Raw genomic sequence first — 18791 nt, forward strand, 5'->3', positions numbered from 1 at the left:
TATGGTGCAGCTGTGTAACCTTGGGTCAGACTGTGTGAAAACAGTGAAGTCAGGAGAAAGCTATGAGAAACTTTGTCTGGGGCTTCCATCCATGCACCTTCTGCCCCCTGGCTCTAGGGCCACATTGGAGCTCAGGCCCTTGCCTTGGTCTTTGCCTGAACTATGCCATAGCCACACTGTGCTTAGCCTTAACACCTTGCTGCTCCTGACCTTGCCTTGCTGAATTCCTGTCTTGATCTTGGATTTGTTTTGGCACTGTGAACTTGTCCAGTGATCACTGGACTACCAACTGAGCCTGGTTACCATCACTGGACCTGTTTTGTTGCTCTTGAGTACTGAGGGACGGTGCCACTCGTCAGCGAGGTCAACCCCCGCCTGCTTTGCGGTCACCTTTGGCTCCTGGCTTCCATACTTTGCAAAGTAGACTACTTGTGCTGCTCCCTGTTGGTCTTATGCAGGCAGATAAGAGCCCTACTCCTAATGGGAAGTCTCCCTCAGAGTCCAGGCTGAGAGATAAGGAATAAAGCCTGCACAGTTACGTGAAGGGGATAGAACAGAGTCCATGGTCTTGTATTGTCCAGCTGCCTCTATGGAGTTGTAGAATTTGGCCTTCTCCTGAGCACGCTGGCTCATTCATAGCCCTGAGACACAACTTCAGTGGGACTTGGTGAGGGTTGTGGACAGTCTGGACAATGCACTTGAATATGTGCTAATATGACTGTGGATGCAAGAGGTGCTAAGCATTGTGAAATGACCCAGAACAGCATTAAACAGCTGGTTTTGTATGCTTTTGGTTGGCTTCTTTTGTGTATCTCACTTGCCTTTTAAAATGCACGTGGCAATGTAAAAAAGCTGAAGTGCTGAGCCCGGCAAGATATCTCGTGTTTCTCTAAAGTATGTTCTTATAATTGTATATATTTCTTTAGAAGTCTTATATTACAGCATTGATAGCTATTGCAATTTCCACCTCAAATGATAAGTTAATGTTTGTGAGTGCTAAATAGTAACAGACCTTTTTGATTTGTAACATACACTGATAATATTATTCTTGTCATATCATATATTTACATATTAGTTATTACATATGCATAACAACTTTAGTTTCTAAAATGTAGTTACTTTGCCAGAATTGTTCCCTCTAGGAGTTAAGTCCTGACCCTGAAAAGTGTAAAATTATTCTATCACTCGCTGAAATGAGAGTACCTAGTTCCAAAGGGAGGATTGTGAAATGTCTGCAGCATAGGCTTGATCATAGAATCATAGAATACCTCAAGTTGGAAGGGAGCCATAAGGATCATCAAGTCCAACTCCCTGCTCCTTGCAGGACTACCTAAAAGTAAACCATATGACTAAGAGCATTGTCCAGATGCGCCTTGAACTCAGACAGGCTTGGTGCTGTGACCACTTCCTTGGGGAGCCTGTTCCAGTGACTGACCACCCTCTCAGTGAAGAACCTTTTCCTAATGTCCAAGCTGAACTTCCCCTGCCGCAGCTTCATTCCATTTCCTCGTGTCAGCTCAAAAATTAGACAGTTGTTTCTGCATGAAATGAATAGGATCTGTTTTGTCTTTTTATTCCCTCTGGAATACTGCAAATACATTTATTGGGCAACTTATTGTAAGGCTGTGTACACCTTAAAGATATCTCTTTTGGTCTGATCTATTAAAATCTATTAACATTCAATGCTTGAACAAAAATTCATTTTTTTGACTTTGACATCATAATACATTTTGTTGTCCTTAAAAGTGAGAACAAAGAATGTTTAACTAGATGTACCAACTGGACTTTAGGTTAAGTGCATACTAAGTTATTATAAAACATTTAATAAGATTAACCTTAATTACAAAAAATTAAGGGATGGAATACTTTGAGATTTTTCATATTTTTATTGTAATATTTAGTACATGGAGTTTCATTCATCCTCCACTGGAGCATTATTATACCTGTAGTATAATAGTTTTTCCAGCGGTTGGAGATGAATGATGGAATAGGCAAACAAATACAATGGACCCATGATGCATTTGCAGCTACTAGTCTTTCTTGTCTCTATTTTTCAAGTATAATTTAGGACAAAACTTTTTACTTTATTTACAGGTAATTGTAACAGATCATTTTTAGCAGTTTACGTTCCCATCCGCTATCCTGTGAAGATTTTAATTGTGTCTGAGCTGAAGATATCACCAGTTTATTGAAAGGCTAATACAGTATCCATATTCATTTAGCCCATGCTTCCCTGATGATCCTGAAACTAAATGTGAACCACGGTGTTAGTCTCTCAAGAGAGACTCATCGTTCTAACAAGTTGGTATTGAGACTAGAAAATTCAGTTCACATACATTGTGGAACAGCTATAGGTGTAAAACAGAACCAGATTTGTTACCGTTGAACTACATGTAATACTTTGCTCAAGTTTCTGAATGATGTCATGTGCCCTTGTAAAGACACAGAGCAGCCTGAAAGCAAAGGCTTTCCCAAATGTGCTAGTATTAATTTATTTGAAACCATGATTTTGGGCTGTAACAAGCAGTAATAATGTGGATATGATTTGTTTAGCAAATTATAAAATTTTTGTTCATAGGAGTGGTATTTCAGTAACATTTTTATCATTTAGTCATAGACCTTGGATATGGTCAGGCGTTTCTTCAGCTGTATGAATAGACGTGTCTGAATTAATCCCATGTTTCCCATATGGTTTATGAGACCATGCAAATCTCTGCACTTTGCATTGTTTACGTTTGAGCTGAAGTCTCAAATGGCAAGTAACCTGAAAGATTTCAGCAGTGTGGTGGGAAGTTTCTCTGTATATCCTTGTGTATGTATACATTTATTGGGAGAACTGTATAACCACAAAAAAATCTGCTAATCTGGGAATGCAATTTCCCATAAATGAAATGGGTGTCTTGATTTAAATTTTTATTATTTTGTGTGTGTGGTTTGTTTCTTTCTTTTTTTTTTTTACTCGTCTTGGGTGTCATAATTGCTGAGTAAGAGATTGGAGAGCAAAGGTATTGCTGCTTTTCTCTATTTTCCTGCTGTGTATCTGAGAATGTAGCTTGACTATACAATAGCCTTAATGGAAACTATGTGTGCTAGAGTGGAACTGGTAATGACACTGAAGTGCTCTTTGGAAATGGTAAGTCATGTTGCCCACTAACTCCAGGTTAATATCTGGTACTTCCAGCTGTTCTTTTCCTGCTTTGCTTTGTTTATTTCTTGATTGAACAACTGACTTCACAGTCTAGCTTTTGCATTTATTATGCATTTTGGGAAACAGCTCATTAATGCAGTACAGAAAGGCAGAGGTTCTCTGGGTTCTAGATTTCTTAAGAAACTGGGTTTTTTTAGCTCTCCGTAATCTCTGTTGAGGATTTGATAGTTGCTGCAACCATGCAGTCAGGAAGATTTGTATGATAATGTCTCCTAAACAGCACAGCTGATGAAGTGTGCTGCTGCAGTACTGAATTGTGGTGTGAGCAAAGCTTTTATTCCTCTTTTTACCTCTTGTTTTCATTGGTATAATGCACTGTGAAATCTGATATGAAACTTGGGAGCATACCAAAAAAGGACAATTAGCTGCAGAAGGAATAAATACAGACAGATATGTGAAACTCTCCCGAGGGAGAGAAAAGAAGCAGATGCATTCCAATGAATTAGTGAAAATTAGGCTTTTTAAATTTCCCAGCCGGTACTGGTGGCTGTAGCTGAGCTCTTCAGGCTCTGCTGGCTGTGAGCAACAGAGATGCAGATCCTTTTTTCTTTTTTTCCCTTTTTAAAAAAAATGTTGTTAAACATAAGATGTTCAGTACTTGCAATTATCGTGGCCCCTCCTACTGTGCCAGTTGAAACCATTCCCTACATAACCAAAACTTCCCATGATTCTGAAGGTATTTTACATTTCAATACAAGCTTTTGTGCACTGAACCACATTTCTTACAGACAGTACATTTGAAAAGAGGGAAAATATTTTTTTTTAGGAGATACATGAGAATGACTCAAACAGCACCTCATTTTCAGAGCTCAGAAGCACTGTAAAATTGAGCTTGAAGCACTAGACTGCTTTAATTTAAAATACTGAAATATATAATTTAGTAATTGTTTTAGTGTTGATTTCTGTTTTCCAGTTCAGAATCCAATACATATAGCATTTAAATTGCTGCTAAAAGTATTTCAGTCTATATATTTATGAATGTAAAGCTTATTAATGCAGAATCATATCACAGAGTTCAGATCTGATCTTTGGGTAGCTTGTTGTAGTTTTGAGTAAATTTTAGCAGAGGACTCATTGTACTCGCATGTGTTCAGGTTCTGTATTTTTTATTTCAACTGTGCCTTCTGTCATGGCTTGGATGACTTATATTTCCCACTGGTTTGATGAAGATGATTGGTATGAAGGACAACAACAAGTAAGAACTGTTTAAATTAATATTTTCTCTTTTACTTCCTTTATATTTTTCTTCTTTAAGCTGCTGTTTATTATATTACTAGTACCAAAAGTAATATTCCCATAGTGGTACTAAGAAGGGGTTTTTAGTAGTTTTAATGAGATCTTGAATCATAGATAAGCACATCTAAAATTAGTTTTTTGAAAATTAATTTTGCTAGCTGGATAAAAGATACTGGAAGTTTGGTGGCCACCTACTTACATTTCTTAGGTTGCATAATTTAATGAGTAGTAATTCTTTAATATGTAATGAGATAGAAATCAAGCATTTAATTTTATTGTATTAGGAGGAATTAATATACTGTGCATGGAGTAAACTAAAATAGCTATAAGCAGTAATTGAGTAAAACAAAAATATTTGGAAAATATTAAATTCACCTAGGGTCATTTCCAGTTTGTACCTTGGATACGTGTATATTTTTATTCACATTTTTCCAAGGAGGAGGAGTTGTTACTATAGCAACATTTGCAGGATATCTTGGATTTTTTTTTAATGTTTATTAACTACATGCCTTGGGCAAGCTTGATCTACTGCTGCTTTCATAGATTTATGGTGGAAAGTGAATATAAGTCACATTTCTTTCATTGTATCAAGCTCCTTTATGTAACCAGATATTTCTGTAACTTCTATTTCTCCTTTTGATAGTATATTCTCAGCTATTGAATCAGAATGCAGGAGATGCTACTGAAACATAAGGACCAGCAGCTGCTTTCATTGTATTATTGTGTATTACTTGGTAATGCCAGTTATATGCTCATAAGTATTAAAAACTAGCAGATTTTAATACCTTTCCACTGTTCTCATTTTACATGTCACTCATGATATGAACGTTTCAGATGTGGAGTTATCTTTTAATAGCTGCTCATCAGGGTTTCAGGTGTGAGATGTGTCAAGAGGTAACTTTATCTGAAATCACAAGTGTCTTTGCAATTTGCCAGCAGAAAAGCAATCTTCTGGTGATTGTGGTAGCTCTGGCTTGGAAGATGAGAACAAAATTAATATGGAGGGTCTTAGATGCTTTATACTGAGATCAGTGTTTTTGTACCACTGCTATGTATGCTGTTGATTGGGTATGTAGGTCAACATTCCTGGTGATGTATTATTAGAAATACCAGCATTTCTCCATGCTCTGTTTCAAATCCTAGTATTGCTCTTTAGATTATCTTGTTAAAGTTGTACAATAAAGGATATTCTAGTTAAACTGTACAAGTAGCATAGTCAAGAGACTCAAAACCACTCCTTTGTAAGGCTTACCCCAAGTTATGATTTTTTTAATGTTAAATTGTTGGCCTTAGGTTTTCTAAGCAGGGTAGCTATCTTGGATTAATATTTGTTTTTAATTTCAAATAAGTGTTTTTTTCCATAAAATACGGTCTCAGGCTGCGATTTCAAATCCAGACTTTTTCCAAACTTCAGCCAGAGGTCCACAACATTGTTAGGACTTCTTCTCTTGTGAAGCCAGAGATACTGTGGTTAAATCAATTCTAGTAGTAATTTCACTCTGGGTTTATTGTGGAGGTTTAAAATGTCTGTGAACACTAGTAGAACACTTGTTTGTTTAAAATGATCTTTTAAATAATAGTATTCTTCTCCTAGTCAGCATCTGGATAACCGAACGCACTCATTTTGAACACTTGCTAGGTTATCGTAAGTTAGGAAATGTCATCTGCAAATGCTGGTTGCAAGAGTCTGGCCAAGGCTTCTGGTGTTTTTGAAGAATCTTGCTGAAATTCAAAGCCTTGTCCAAGGCACTCTCTTCTTGCCTCTGGTTAATATTCTCTTTCTCTAGGAGCCACAGACGGTCTGTGTGCCATGAATTGTATACAAAAGCAGAAAAAACTTTTCTAATTTTTGCAGAGAGGCATGCAAACTCTGTACTGCTCAGTAGTAAACTAGCAACCAACCTGACACTTTAACACGCAGTAGACTACCTAGGTTAAATCCTGCTGGGAAGTATGAAGGGCTTAGCTTTTGTTTAGAGCAGTACATGCATAAACCTACATAATTATTCTATATTATTCTGCATTGTGACTGTCATGATTAATGTAGTCAGTCTTTGCTCATCTTTTGCCCAGAAGCAGTTGCTTGAAGTAGTGTGTGTACAGTCTCAGCAAGACTGTTTAGAGACCTACATTAGTAACTGCAGTTTGATTGTCCACATCAAGAACTGGAAATTCTTTAGCATTTTGTGGTACTCCATGCTAAGTAAGAAGAATTTTTGTTTGAAGGGAGTAACTCAAATGATATTGAGATATCTGGTTCTTAAGAAATTGTAACTGAAATATGACACTGCCATCTATTTCTTTGTTTCTAACCTTTTTTTCGTATGGATCTATTAAAATCCATGACAGCTGATCTTTTACAATATACATATTGTCAAAGTTTTCATAGTATAAGATTTCTTCTCATCTTCTGATGTGCTTACTTTTATTTTTGAGATTCCTCAGATTCATAAAGTAATAGATACAAATAAATTTTAAAGTAATGGCGAGAGAACATAGAATAGAATTTAGAAAATGTACTAACTTCTTAAATGCTCCTTCCAGAAACATTAAAGTTTTTGGAGATTTCATTGCTCTATTTATTCTTAGTAAATTTAATTTGTCTGTTGTCTTTTAAGTTGCATATGTACCAGAATATTTCCAATTATCCTTTATTTCATGGGTCTGGACATAATAATCAGAACTTAATTTCTTAACATGTGTATAATGTGCTTGGTGTTTTCCAGCCCCCTTGGAAGAGGGCTAATACTAATTATGCTTATGTTCTTACATGAGACTCTGTGCTATTGAGGCAGGCATACTCAGGAAGAAGTTGGTTTCCACTGTGTCTTGCAGAGATTTCTTGGTAGATTTGAAGACCTTCGTGTTCTTACCAATTTAAATTCTTTGTCCATTATCTGGTGTTTCATACTGGTCCCATGGGATAGGGTAATGAATTTGAAACTCTATGGTTCACAGGTCACGTTTTTATCTCCAGTGGATTTTCCCACAAAGATGGGCAAATATGCCCAATGTCTTTAAGGAGACATCACTTTTATATCACTGAAGATGTTTAATTATTACATTATCATTGACATATTGCCAAAAATACTGGTACCTGGGGACAATAGTCTGGATGAGACATAACAGTTTTATATGTCAAACATACAGGAGTGACAGCAAGCGTTCCACATAAGAAAACATACAAACTTAATTGGAAGATAGTGACAATAGAATGAACAGAAGCAGAGGACACTAGCACTTTATTACATATAGCTGTTCAGAAACTAGGGGGTTATATATACAGAAGCATATTGATTAATATAAGGATACTGTATATTCACTTTTGTGTGCATGCCATATTGCATATTTACTCATTTGGACAGGTCACACGCCATATGGACCACAATCGCTAACAATATAAGCATACGTTATTGGTTGTGCGTGATGGTTATAAATTTATGAATACTTACAACATACAAGCACATCCCTTGATAATTAAAGGGTGCTAAGTGATGGATTTAAAGAGCTATTATTATTCTGTAAATATTGTTGTAGTACAATCGGGAAATACAATGAGCACTGCAATACACTGAGTAGCTGAAGCAGCGAAAAAGGTATTAGGTTAAAATTAAAATGGTGCCTGTTAAAGAGCTGCAGTTGCCAGGCTACTGACACTGCCGTTTTGTGTGTGTGGTGCGACACAATGCTCAGTCTTTCTCCTGCATCCTTTAGTAACTGCATTATTCTGTGAACATCAAGGTTTAGTTCCTTCATCTGTCAAGTAAAGTGATTTCATTCTACAACCAGAGCAAGATTTTGCATTTTTGGGAGCAGCAAGGTATTGGAATGAACATGGAAATTCTTAAGTGGTTTACAAAAAATGATACCTTTGCTAAGGTAGGGATTATTAGGCATTTATCTTTCAGTTATTGATATACAGCCATGTCTACTTATCTAGTCCATTTAGTTGTTATTTTTAAATATTAACTCTATGGTATACAGAATTTCAGTTTAATGTTTTTTTTTTTTTCTTCTATATTTAGCAACAAGGAACGGCTTAGAATGTTGCTGTTCATTCCAATTGAAAAGAAGGGTTTTTGTTGTCCTCTCTCTTCCCTTCATCTCCTTGGAAACTGTGGGCATCCTTTGATAGCTTTCCCAGTGTGGTATACATTTTTTACATGCACATTTTTTTTCAGTGTATACTTAAGAGTCCAATATAATTACTTGTACATCCTTTATTTTGAAATAAAATGTTTTTTTAACACAGTATGAAAAATCTCCATTGTATAAAAAGGCAACGTGTGAAATCATACCTGTGTACCCTTATTCAGTTCTATTGCATTTCTAGTTTTCTGTCATTTTATTCAGGCTGTTCTGATGAATGTTGCTTTCTCCCTTGTACGATAAGTATGTTCAACAGAAATCTATAATGTCTGAAAAGATCTGCAGGAAACTGCTTTGATGCATGATACTTAGAAGAGAATAACAGTCAGTATGCCACACAATTGTCATTTCTTCTTCTAGATACTATTGTACTGAATTTCAAAGCAAGTGCATCTTCTTAATTATAATATTTTTTTGTAAAACAGTATATAACTCATTACAAGGAGCAGGAAATATTAACAAATTTAAAACAGCAAATATTAGTAAATAAAGTGCAAATTCCTTTCTATAATACACTTCAGAATATTTTACATATGTAATTTTGTTAATACACTTAAATAGGAAAATCTATATGAAGAATCAAAGTTTAATACTGCTTCTTAAGCATGAGTTATTAACTCAGTGAAATAATGATATATCACAAAGCAGGATTTTTCATCTAAATGTTGATCTTATTTAGGAGACATTTTCATCTGAATATCAGACTTTAAGAAAAATAGTACAATATCCAAAAAATGGTTGTTTTAAATGAAACTTGTGAATGAGGCTTATATTGGTGAATTTCTTTAAAAAAAAAAAAATAAAGTTGCCTTTTGTCATTAATGTAAATGTAGAACAAAGAGAAGACAAATGTGTTCGTCTGTTTCAAATACAGTACTTAATATGACATGTCCAGTAATGCTTACAGACAGACAATTAGAACTAGGCTGAAATAATTTTATAACCATTTGATGGCAATGATTTTTGGTCATGATTAATCTAGCCTGAATTCTAATCAAGTGACGTATGCATTTGGAAACCATTAAAATACCCTAAACTATGCAGGTGTCCTGATGACATGAAAAAAATACATAAAACCCTCTTCATTGTAATCAGCTGCATGGAAAACATGGAAATAGTAGCACTAGTAGTGGAACTATCTCCAAAGTGCTAGTCTGTTTTGTGTGATTGTGGTAATTGTGAATCCAGTATGGAGGACCTTTTTCTTTTTGTTCTAGATTTCAACACTTAGGCTTGGAATCCTGCTTATTGTCAGCCACTTAGAATAGTATTATAGACTAGATTTCATGTAGTCAGGAATAATTTCGCTCTTTCATATCAAGGCAAAAAGGAAGATCTGCTGAATATATTAACAAGATTTTTTTTTTTTAATACAGATTACTGCAGAATCCTACAAGGCAAATCTGTTGTTACTCTGACAGAAACATTTGTGGAATTCTGTTTTAGCATCTGTAAGAGATCTTAACTTTACATTCAATTTTACATGTAATCAAACTGCAAATTAAACAAGATTTAAGATAATATTTTGTTACAGATCAAATCAAATCAGGAACCTCTTAGCTCCCATATAAGAAGGTAAAAAAGAGGATCTGTACAAAATGAGACAAATCTTTTATTATTAAGAAATAGATATTTGTGCACTCTTAGTGTCTAAAGAGTTGTTGACTTTTAATGAGTCTTACATGCGGTAAACCTACAAATTAAACCTATGATAATCCATTATTGTACATCTAATTCTCTTCTACTTCACCATGCCTTTTCTTAATGTTCCTTATCCGATTGCTGACATACCTAGTGTTTTAACCATCATTTTCCCTGGAATCAAGAGCAGAAACCAAGCGTTCTGATTCCAGGTATTATTCTGTGTTTTAGTAAATTGTTATGTAATCAACTGGATGACTTTAATTTCAGAAAAAGTGGTTGTTAATGGTCCCAGTTAATTTTTCATTGTGACTGGAAAAAGTCTGTGTTGCAGTTCTGAATGCCCCAAATCCAAATATTTCTGAATATACGTGATTGATACTTTAATTGCACAGAAGGCATCTCTGGAATTTGTAATTTTACTAAACAGTAAAAGAACACTAAATGGCAAAATCAGAAATTTGGAGTCTATTTTTTGTCACTTCGTGGTGGTGGTGATGATAATTCTTTAGATAATTTCTTTCTGTGGGACTCATTTATAACATGAGATGGATTGCAAATGAACTGCAAGGTGATGCAATTTATAGAACTGTTCTCTCTAGAATCTATAATTTATTTGCTGCAGAAGTCAGAAGAATTGTTGGCAGAGACAGAAAAGAAGTCTAATAGCCAAAGCACTAGTCTGCAGCAGAGCTGTATCTTATAACATTTTTCTGTGTATTTCTCTTCTGTTGTTGTACTCTCTCCTTTACCAAAGTTTTCAGAGGTTAAACATGGGTGTTTCATTTTCTTTAGGCATTTAGAACTCAGTCAGAACCTTTAAGCACTATAACTACAGTCAGTGATATCTTTGAGATGGTCGGTCCCAGACATTCAGTCTGTTCCTGATCTTCTGCTAAAGAAGCACCCAAAATAAGTCTTTCTTTTTCATTCACACTTTCCAAAGTGAAAGGGAGAGACTTACAATGTCATGGAGGTTGCTTCTTATGTTTATTCATTAATATTTATCTGCCAAGTAGATACCCCAAGCAGATAAGAAAAATGGAAGATAAAATTGATCATTCAACTTCATTTTCATCCTTTTGTGTGTGTGTGTGTGTGTATATATATATGCAGTAAAATGAAATTTTGTTAATATTTATATAATAAGCTTTTTGTCAATATTGACCAATAGGTTCCCTTGTGTACTATAGGTCACTATTACCATACTTTGTACAAAGTTTTTTCTAAATGAGCCTTAATATTAATGTCATTCAGAAAAATATTCCCCCCTCCAAACAGTTGATATCAAGTAGGTGGAAAGTGACCTGCCAACAACATATCTCTCCTAAAGCTGTTATACAGCAATGCATTGCATAACGAACGCTTGCACTTAATCAACAGTTGCTCCCTCAAAATACTTAATCGTGTTCGAAGTCTCCTTTTTTTCAATTCCATTTCCTTTGTGGGTCTTGAAAATGTACCTAACGCTTGGTAAATTGAACATAGCTCTCCTTGTCTTTAAAGATTATAGTCTCAGCTCTTTGACCTAAAGATCCCATCCTCCATACTCCATGTAATGTTTTTCCACATAATGTCCCTCAGCCCCTTAATCTATCCACAGTATAAACTTGTCCTTAAATGAGACATTCTATAACATAGTTGGAGGAGTAAATTTTTATGTCTGGACCTTACCATAGCCCATGCTGAAACACTCAGTGGTATGGTGGAACTCAGCAGAATTGTCTTTTACCAATCTACAAAAGAAGATGTTTTTCTGCAGGAGCTCTCACTGACACAAGTACAATTGTTTTCCTGTATTAGGATTCTGCTGCTAGCCCAGCTGAAGTCATATGTATGCAGAGGTTTCAGCTACGGGTTATCCAAATATCCTGTGTATGGGTAGTATTTTCAGCCATGCTCAGGGAGCCTTGTTTGGATTGATTTAACTTCTATGCAGAAGTGGTGAATCCTTTTTGCAGCTATTGGACTTTGTTCTGCCATTTGGATCACCACACTGTTGCCGGCTGTGATCCACCTAGTCATCCTTGTCAACCTCAGTGGCAGTTATTTGGCCACTGGAGCCTTCTGTAGTGGTGGTAAAGCCACAATTATTTCTGCAGGTTCATGGATCAGGCATTTCATCAGTTGGAAACTGGCTTGAACGTGGGACATTTGTAGCACATGAAGACTGGTTTCTAAGGGAGTTCAGAGATTCTGTGAAAACTGATGGCCTTCCCTACTCGTCTGCTGTAAAGAAATGCAACAAGACTCTTTTTGAATGTTTTCTTAAATCACAGAACAGTTGAGGTTGGAAGGGACCTCTGGAGGTCATCTTGTACAACCCACCCAGGAGTGAAGTTTTAACAATACCGTTGCAAATGTGTGCATTCTTGGTCATAGTAGAGTCTGTAAATGGATCATAGAAAAATGGCCAGGCTCGTGCTCTTAAGTAACGTTTTGACTTTATCGTGAATCAGATATGGGCTAGGTGCATAATTGGTCTGGCCCAGCAAAGCATTTCTTGTGTTTTTGTGTTAAAGGCAGTTGTTGCCTCTTTTTGAGCAGAGCTGGTAGTTTGAGACTTCTTTTAGACAGTGAAGGCATAGTTTGCTATACAATAATGCAGTAATGTTACACTAAGCTTTGCTTCTTATTTTCCACAGTTTACTTCAACTTTTTTGTTAAACAGTAATTGAGAAAACTTAGAAAGCTTCTCCAAAAAGGTTGATGATAATAAGTAACGCATAGCTGTTCTATGCAAGTGGTTTGAAGTCCTTTTTAAACACGTTGCTTAACTTACTTAAAACTATTAGCATGTGGTTTATTTTGTCCAGCTGTGTTTGTGGGGGATGAAGGGAAGAAGAGAGCAGAGAGGGCATTACACTGTAATATATAAAGTGTTGAACCAGACTGCAGAAGAAAATGAAAGTGATGAAGAACAGCTTCAGCTAGTACAAATAAAGAATTATTCAAGTTTTCATGGCCTGCTTTTTTCTCCCAAATGGATTCCTGTGAATGGTGTTAAAATCCCTTTCTTGTGTAGCACTGAAGCCTGCGAACATCTGCTTGGCTTTATTTTAGATACGTTCATTTGTACCTCATAAACACAAGGTGTGGCTGTTAAAACATAAAGGCTAGCTATATTTTTAAGGTACATGTATATGTGTTATTTATGGGAACAAAAATGTATTATTCTGCTCTTAAACATTCTGTTGTCTTGTTGTAGTCTAATGAATTTCTCTTTTTAAAGGCAAAAATGTCACAGGTTAAACAAGTGGGACTTTTAGCTGCTGGATGTCAGCCATGGAACAAGGATGTATGTGCTGCTAGTGGGGACAGATTTGCCTACTGTGCAACCCTTGCTATTTATATTTATCAGGTAAGACTATTTTTATTTAACAGACTAGTTACATTTTTACATTGTTGTCTATCTCACTTTGAACCCTTTCAATAAATGTTTCTATAATGCTTTTGGAAGTATGATTGCTGCTGAGAAGATGTCTATGTAAAGTTCAGTCTTCTATTGAAGATACCTCTTCCAAATTAATTTTTTTTCTCCTTGTTACAGCTAATACAAAAGATTGATGTAAACTTTATATTTGAAGTTGTATGTGTCAAGAATTATTCTTAAGACAGACTCTCAAGCACCTGAGATGAATGAAGTGCAGTGATAGAAGAGCAGGTTCTGAGAGAGAAATGAAGCAGTTCCATGGTTTCATTTGGAGCTGTAGTGTAACAGTAGTCTTTTGAAGTAGTTTAATCTACTGTGCAAAGTTGTGGATTCAGTGGTCCACCTTTCTTTGTTTTGGAACAAGTTATTACTTTTTCATTACTGAACTGCTCAGCACCGTGGTCTTCTGAAGTTCAGTTACTATACATCAACACATAACAAAGAAATAGAAATGCTGTGACATGGAATTTTCAGACTGAGAAATATGTCAAGAAATAAAGGATACACTTATTTTAACTTCATGGGTTGTACCGCTAGTAGGATTAAAATAAACAAAATTTACTGTGTCGGGTTTGGGAATTTGATTTTTTTTTTTTCCTTTAATTGTCCTGAGTGATTTGAGAAATCAGAATGATTTCAAACTCATTTTCATATTCTATCCTGTTTAACCCCTTGCAGGTTACTAAATTGTTGTTACCATGCCTATAAATAAAGAATTTTAGGATTGTGTTTGAGTTTCAGTGCAGTTATTAATGGAATATAATAGTTTATAAGTGAAAAGAGGATAGACTGTGTTAATACTGGTTGGGCTAGTTGAATATTTGACAACTTTTCTGTTCAAGTCAAATGTATGAATTTAATTTATTGAGATGTCAGGTACTGACAGGTGTTAAACCCACTATAAATTAATCTATAAGTCTAATACGGTTATATGAACTATTCTCTAACCCAACAGTACTTAAAGTGAGTTTATGAAATATGTATTTCTAAAATGAATTTTACTTTTTATTTAGCTGGATCACCGATACAATGAATTCAAGCTCCGGGCAATTATGTCTGAGCATAAGAAGACAATCACAGCCATATCTTGGTGTCCGCACAATCCTGACATGTTTGCAAGCGCCAGTGCAGATAGCTTAGTGATTATTTGGAATGTGACTGAACAGAAAGTTGTGGCCAAGCTGGACAATACAAAAGGTATTTCAGACATGGAGATCTATTTTGATCCATACAGCTTTTTTATCCACAGGTATCAGAAATACTTGATATATAGTACATTCTAAGCAGCTGGTAGGCCAGAGGTTTAACAATTTCATAACACAGTATTCTTGTCAGATTTGTTGCAGTTCGTTTTAGAAAATAATGATAATGCATTTGAGGAAATTGCTCTGAACCATCTAGTAATTGGTAAAGAAAGAGGTTATTCTTTTTTCTAAAGTACTTGATCAGTTCAGGAATTTAATTTGTCATTGATTTCTTGTTGAGCAGGGAAAAAACCAGTTTTTTCCATCACTGTATAAAAGGATAAATAATTAAGTTTTAAACCTTGTGTGTTTTCATGATAACTTCATGGAAGTGAAAGCAAATAAATTGTAGCCATCAACAGATTGAAGTATAAATTGTTAATGAATTTGAAAAACAGTTTTTGTTTAAACACCCTAATGCTTGTCTACCTGCATCTTCTCTCAGGACTTAAAACTGCTGGTTTGGAGATTGTAATAGAAGTCTAGGGGGTTAAAAGTCTGTGTCTGTCACCTTTCCTACCCAGTTCTGATTTATTCCCTTCAGTCAAAACCAGTACCTGTATTTCTGTTCTTACAGTTAATCTCTGTCAGGTGTCCTTGACTCCTACATTTGCATTCTTGGAAAACAGGTGCAACCCAAGAACTGTCCGTATTTCAGGATCTTCTAAGATGTTTTGGGACCCCCTACTCTGTTCTTTCCAGAGCACTTAGGATACCTCTGAAAATCTTGTACATCTTGCATATCCCACAAAAGGAATAAGTAGGAAAACAACACACTGATTTGATCTATTCTAAAAGGAATATTGTATCAGATTATGCGTTAATATAAAAACTGATACTTATTTTTCAATACCTTGCTTAAAAAAACTACTTCAGCCAATGACTATGTATGAAAGAAGTGTTATTATTTTAAACTTTTAAAAAGCTGATTTACTTTCAGGATAATATGTTTAAACCTCCTATTAATGCTGCTTTTACTCTCTGTGACACTGCCATGTTAAAGTGTCTAAATACAAACAGTTTTGAATTTTCAGCTTGAGGAGTTTATCTTACCGTCATTTATTCCTTCAGACACACATTATTAAATTATGAGGATAATGAGGGTTGGAGATGTTAAGGTCAAAATCCTTAAACTGGAATGCCTGCAGTTAAGTGTTAGGCAACTGAATTAAAACTTATATATCCAGAAGGAAGCTATCAAGAGTTTCCTTTGATTACAGAGCTAGCTTTCCAATTTTGTCACAAATATTTGCCTCTGTTTATCTCTAAATGAAGTTTCACTGTGTTTTGCAAAAACAGACATTTTAAAGTTTTCAATATTTTACCAGCTTAGTAGCAAATAGCTTACAGTAAAACATAATGGTGAATGGAATTGTGAATGAATGAAAGTATTGTTTACAGGATCAGGCTTATCCTCTTTCATATCCATGATTATCTTTGGCACTAATGAAGTGTAGGTCTCATAAAATACAGCCCCTCAAAGTAGTACTAAAATAATTTGGGAAATAATTCTACTTCCTGCCTATGAATATGTGTAGTTTACTTTTACACCATCAGATGTTCACACAGTTGTCTAAATGTTAGTCTAATCATTTTTATGTAGAATAATTATTTCTACAGCTTTTCAGGACAATTGCTGATACTGGGTCAAGCAGTAATACACTGAATTTTATATCCTGGTTCTTATAAGGTTTACCTGTATGTTTCAGGAATTCCTGCGTCACTTAGCTGGTGCTGGAATGCAGGTGATGCAGTTGCATTTGTGTCCCACAGAGGTCCGTTGTACATTTGGACTATCTCAGGACCTGACAGCGGGGTAACTGTACATAGAGAAGCACATAGTTTCTTGTCAGATATCAGTCTGTTTAGATGGCATCCAAAGAAAAAAGGAAAAGTAGTATTTGGACATACTGATGGAAGCATATCGATTTTTCAGCCAGGTAAAAACTGATACAGTAAAATATTTATTTTTATATATATATCTCTCTTATTTTTGTCTCTGTATATGTGTGTAATTCTGCACTTTTTTCATTTAGGTTTTATAATGTATGTACATAAAACTTGTTCTCAGTTCATAGTATTCCTAGTCCTTCCATATCACAAAAATTTTCTTAGGTGAAGAGTGCAGAGCATTTTCTTTGTATCTTCTCCCTTTTGTGACCAAGATAACATTGCAATTTTTGACATACAATAAACTGTTTTTTTAGGGAATGATAACAGCCATGATCTCCTAATGAACTTTCACAGCAAGTTTGTTCTTCTGAATGGACTGACTTGAATCTTTTGCTTAGTCTCTTACTTTGCTTGCATTTATACTGGAGTCCTCTGCTTCGTATTCTAGAGTCATCAACATTTTTGTAGCTAGAGTCTCATGTCCCGCTTCATATTGACTTTGTGATTCTGTTATATGAAAGACTATATGGGAAAATATTTATCTCTTTGAAAACCACCAAGCACGTTTGTGCATGCTTTATAAATAGTCCAATACTCTGCTAATGAAAGTGTCTTGTTGATAAGCTCCTTTGAAGTTGAAATTTAGCTCTCTTTCATAAATAGTTTTCTACAAAAACAGAAATTTGTATTAGGTGGACTATTTAAATTTTTTTTCTGGCTACTTCTTTTTCCTCCAGTAAAAACTGATTTTCAACTTTGTGAGAAAAATTGTTCTTTAGATAATGCATTAATTTTACATAGTATTATGCTCCAACAGCCATGCAGAATTTATTCTCCTTCAGTTCACTCTGCTAAGTTGTCACTGAGGATGTCACAGAGAATAGATTACCTTGCTTCAGTAGTGCTGACTGAATTAGTATTGGCATTGGAAAAAGAAAATCTATTTTATTATAATCTCTAAATATGTATTGAACTGAGGCTTTTCATGAAGTTTGTCTAGAATGATTTGAATATGAAAATAGAAATAATAGGAAAAGGATTTAAAATATCAAAATTATGTTCTAGAAATGCAAACATAATATTGGCTAAAAAAGCTAGCAGCAGTGGCAGTCTTGTACGTACCACAATTCAAGTTGCTATCAAAAAAATTTGTTTATTGAAAATTATGCATAACTGCTGGGTAAAAACCTACTTGCATCAGCTTGAAATTCAGTTTAGATTATCACAGAAATTTTGCCTGTCTCTGTACTTAGGATAGTTTTCATTATTATTGTAGTATTGTACATATTATTCATTAAGATAATTTTAAAATAACAATAAATTAACCATAAAATTTGTTCTTAACATATATAAGACTCTTGATTTCCAACAGAGAAGTAAGAAGTTGAAAGTTTATATGCAGTTGTGCAAAATTTTTTGTCAGAACGCTTTCACTGAAAATCCTGGATTTAAGTAGTGCAGTTTACTTCTCCTTAATAAATTCTTTAGAATTGAAAAGAAAATGTGGCATTTTGGCTTTTAAAAATGAACTTCTCAGGGTTTTGTTTTTAAACTATTTAGAATTTCACTTTTCTCAAAATTATTCAAGAAAAGTAGTACACTTTCTGTTGGATCATATTAAGTGTTTTTTAAACCTGAACACACTTCTTTTAACGAAAAGGATGTAAAAAAACTTTTCAGTCAAATAGAACTTTTATTTCATTTTATGTAACAAAAAAATAACTGATCTGCAGAGGTCTGCTTACAAATTAATTGTCAGAACTGAGTAGCAGATTTTACTATGTGGGATAAATTAGTACAACAAATTCAGATGCATTCAAGAAGAACAACTGCTAATTGAAATAGCATAGAGCTGCCATTCAAAGCTCAGACTTGCATGCAATAAGAAATCTGAATATTTTAATTCAAAGGATTATATTCGTGTAATTAAGACAATGACATTGGAGCAATCATAATGACTTTGAAAGAATGCAGACCAGTATTAGTT

At 34.9% G+C, this 18791-nt stretch overlaps 1 protein-coding gene across 1 annotated transcript in view; it reads left to right on the forward strand.

Annotated features, from left to right (window-relative positions):
• Positions 1-4292: 4292 nt before the first annotated feature.
• Positions 4293-18791, forward strand: part of WDR17 (WD repeat domain 17) — a gene marked incomplete at both ends in the record, with an annotated part of 48624 nt that continues 34125 nt past the window's right edge. Inside the window, 4 exons of the mRNA XM_082314960.1 lie at positions 4293-4403; positions 13467-13595; positions 14681-14864; positions 16621-16851. Coding sequence (XP_082171086.1) covers positions 4293-4403; positions 13467-13595; positions 14681-14864; positions 16621-16851 — 655 coding nt within the window. The remainder of the gene's footprint in view (positions 4404-13466; positions 13596-14680; positions 14865-16620; positions 16852-18791) is intronic.

The sequence above is a fragment of the Platalea leucorodia genome (assembly GCF_965183815.1).
Source record: "Platalea leucorodia genome assembly, chromosome: 6".
In the NCBI taxonomy this organism is placed as follows: Eukaryota; Metazoa; Chordata; class Aves; order Pelecaniformes; family Threskiornithidae; genus Platalea; species Platalea leucorodia.